This window comes from Saccostrea cucullata, unplaced genomic scaffold (assembly GCF_032062105.1).
Source record: "Saccostrea cucullata isolate Sc308-1 unplaced genomic scaffold, CSIRO_AGI_Scuc_v1 ctg5240, whole genome shotgun sequence".
In the NCBI taxonomy this organism is placed as follows: Eukaryota; Metazoa; Mollusca; class Bivalvia; order Ostreida; family Ostreidae; genus Saccostrea; species Saccostrea cuccullata.
Window position 1 is genome coordinate 32,933 of NW_026930446.1, and position 3,664 is coordinate 36,596.

At 35.4% G+C, this 3,664-nt stretch overlaps 1 protein-coding gene across 1 annotated transcript; it reads right to left on the minus strand.

The window, feature by feature from the left end:
- Nucleotides 1-591: 591 nt before the first annotated feature.
- Nucleotides 592-1,356, minus strand: LOC134228606 (uncharacterized). Its single transcript, XM_062710270.1, has one exon. The coding sequence runs from the start codon at nucleotides 1,354-1,356 to the stop codon at nucleotides 592-594; it is 765 nt and encodes a 254-aa protein (XP_062566254.1).
- Nucleotides 1,357-3,664: the final 2,308 nt, after the last annotated feature.

Genomic DNA, 3,664 nt, shown 5'->3' on the forward strand with positions numbered 1-3,664 from the left:
TTGCAGCATGGAAAATGTAGAAACGAAAAAGTTGTTCAAACTTAAAATCTGACATGACCTTCAGATTTTATTTTAGTGGATATGTGAGAGTCTCTAACTTCTTGATTTAATGCTATTGTGACGTTAAATGGAGAAGATTTTACAAAAGTAAAGAAGAAGCTTTCTAAAAAAAATACCCCTAGTACATGTTTAATAGAAATTGAAAGAAATCTATATACATGTCACGTCAGGGTCTTCTAAACGTACATTTGTACCACTGTTATATGGTTGGGGTATTACATGTTGCATATTGCAAATCAGCTGTCTTATAATTATGAGCCACACGACAAGCTATAGGTCTTTGATTTAATTTTATCAATAATTTTAAACAATAATCAAATGGGTTTTGGTCTGCCGGGGATAATGATAACAAATTCTAAGGAAAAGTCTTGGAAAAAATATTGCCTTAAATATAAAAAGTAAGGATCGGAGTTCATAGGACTTGCACATGTAATACCCTCGAACTGAGTTGCTTAAGCTAATCTGAAAAAGAAATATATTAATTGATTGCCCGAGAAAAAAACTGTCCTATGAAGTTAAAACATCAGCTGGTTAAATTTCTGCTTTGCCCTCGACGTCTTGATCTTTCAGTTTTTTCTTTTCATAATGTTTGTAAAATTTGTATGACATTGCCACGATCACAATCAAATTCTTTAAAGAAAAAACCGAGATGCCTTGGTCGAATTCATGCCATAAAAACAGTCTAATGACCAAGAGTGGAAGATTGATGATGTATGCAAGGATAATTTTATGCAACAAAATCAAACGTCTGGGTAACTTGGCTTGTCCGAATTGGGTTAGCGACAAAGTAACAAGAGGTATGGTTGGTAGAACAAAATTTAAGGAGGCTACAGTCACTATGGTTTTAATGAGACCTGGTGATAAATCTTCACGATCCTCCTTAATAAAGAGTGGTTCCAAACTGTCGACACAGTCCAGGATATCATAAATAACACTTAACGATAGTGATTTGATGTATGCCTTCCTCGCCGAATCAGGCTTTGCGTCATGAAGAGTGGAAAGATGAAGCACAAACACTACTCCTACAACAGCAAAAGCAGTTTTTACGGAATTTGGCCCAAAAATGAGGTTTTCCTCCTTGAAATCACTAAATATTATAATCGACTTAATCATCACAGTGGCTGAATACAGAAACCACGAAAGCACATCTAACCAAATGTTTGTTTTCTTCAGTAACTTGGCATTCGAACCATTGAAACGAAAACATGACAATGTAAATGACGCAATAAATAGGATAATGGCGATGCCGTCAGCTGCTAGAAAGCCCAAAAAGGCAATGCCTTTCTGTTTTGCCATCTGGTAATCGACAACAGTTATATGATAGACGATAATTAGTACACAAAATACTCGAACACGTAGATGTCTGGTTGCTCGGCAGCACAGCATGAAGAGGGTTCTCTTCTTTTTCCTTTCTTCAATGCTAAGTTCTTCATCTAGATATATATAGATATGTCATAAACAGATAGGTGATACAAATTTAACTTTTATGCTATTATATATATTTTTTTCTTTTGTTTAAATATTACGTGTCAATAGCGTACATGTTTTCGGGATCTCCATATTCCTCTGATTTTCAATAAATAGTTCTTTACCTACAGGTAAAAAAATAGAAATATGATTTAAACTTCAGTAGTTTATTTTGTATACCTTAATAATTTCATATTACATTAATTGTCAATAACATAGTACATGTTTTGGGGTCTTTCGTATACTTTCTCTCTTCCTCACCCAGTTCGTCACCTAGATGTTTAAATATAAGAGATATGAGGGGTATGGAGATTACGGACAGCATTCAATATCAAAGTCCATAAACAATACAAAATAGGAGCAGAGCAAACACGGACCTCCGATTCATCACAGGTGGGACCAGGTCCAATGGAGGAGTGAGCATCCCCTGCCGACCGGTCATAACCGCCTTGTGCTCCTCGTCGTGATCGGGAAATTACGAAAAACCCCAACGTTAAATTCATTATCAATAAAAGACTAACACTTGCTATAAAAAAACGCCAGTCAGCATTGAGTCAATGATAAATTGTATTTGCTGACGAGGTCATTGTATTGACTGCAAAACTCACGAAATGATAACTTTTAACGAGACTCCTAATATTCTTGTTTCATCAATCTGTTTGTCGTTAATTTACCTGTGGTCTCCTTCTTTTCAACACTTAGTTCTCCACCTATATGTAAATAAAGCAGATATGTAATTAACTTTGAGCTTTTCTGGTATTTTTTATATTTTTTTCAAAGTTAATATATTAATTGCCAATAACTGTTATGATTATGGGTTATAAGGGTTTCTAAATGACAAATTATTAATTATGAATGTATTTTTATATAATTGATTATTACTTTTCGGTCTTGTTTGACATCTGAAGTTGAAAGTTAATTGTTTTCATTTGATGTTTAGTGAATGCAATTTGCACATGTTACCAATATCTAATTCTTGACATCTCTTTCCTGTCTCACGATATATCAATGTCATTTACTCATACTTGTTATCAACTTTATGGTTAGATCTTAGGATCGTGTTCTTTGAATTTGTTATGCTTAGCTCTACCTAATTTCAGTGTTGTAAATTAATGTCATACGGATTCCCCCTGTTCTTGCAATTTTCTATCCTTAATTTAATTGGCTGGTTAGTACGAAAGTGGGCGGAGTTGTCAAAGATTAGATGTGAGTGAGTTTGTATGTGAGTCAATTTTAGGAAACTTCTTTGTAAAACTCAGTTTGTGAAATCTTAAGAAATTCTTTGTTAAATTCAGTTGTTCTAAATTGTATTTGTGAAATTCATATTTTTGGACTTACAATAAATTCTAAACTTTAAACCTGACTTATCAATTTGACAATTTATTACATGGTGGAGAATCCGGGTAAACCAACTCAACATCGTTCATCATCTTAACTGGATTATTCGATTCTCGGAGATTTTACCAATTTATAGTGGTGCCGAGATTCATGGGAAAATTGTAAAATTCAGTTTTACAGAAGCGCTACAACCCGCATTTGCTGAACTCATGTGCTCAGTCATGTTCAATATGTGTGTCCCACTATCCACGCATTTTTCCTTTCGTTCCGTGGATGACGATTCCCAACAGGATTATGCAAATGGACCAGGCACCGACTTCGAACCTTTCCCTGTCCTCAAAAATGACTATCCAACCATTTGCTGAATTTCTGTGCTCAGTCGTGGTCGATATGCATGTCCCCGTATCCTCGCACTTTTCGTTTCGTTCCCTTGATGAGGATTTACCGCAGGATCGTGCAAATTGTACCAATGGATCCGGGACCGAAATGTTCCCCGTTCTTCAAAATGACAATCCATCCAACCATTTTCTAAACCTAGTTATAAGAAACACGATGTTTGGAAATCGTTCATTACCTACAGGACTTAATTCCTCTAATACCGAAGGTCGAGCCACAGGGAGTCAAGAGCTGGCCGTACCTGCAGAGGGTTCTTTCGTAAATTCACGCCATGCCAAAGTCAGTGAAGCTGTTCCATCGCTCTTTATTGACTGTTAAAGTTTTTTTTGTTTAAAACCAATGATTCTGAGATGTACATATGTTAATGCATGCGACAAGTTAGTTATTTTAGTACTTTTCACAT

Coding starts and splice junctions, on each gene's coding strand:
- LOC134228606 (XM_062710270.1), bottom strand. CDS start 1,356: ATGGCAAAACAGAAAGGCATTGCCTTTTTGGGCTTTCTAGCAGCTGAC.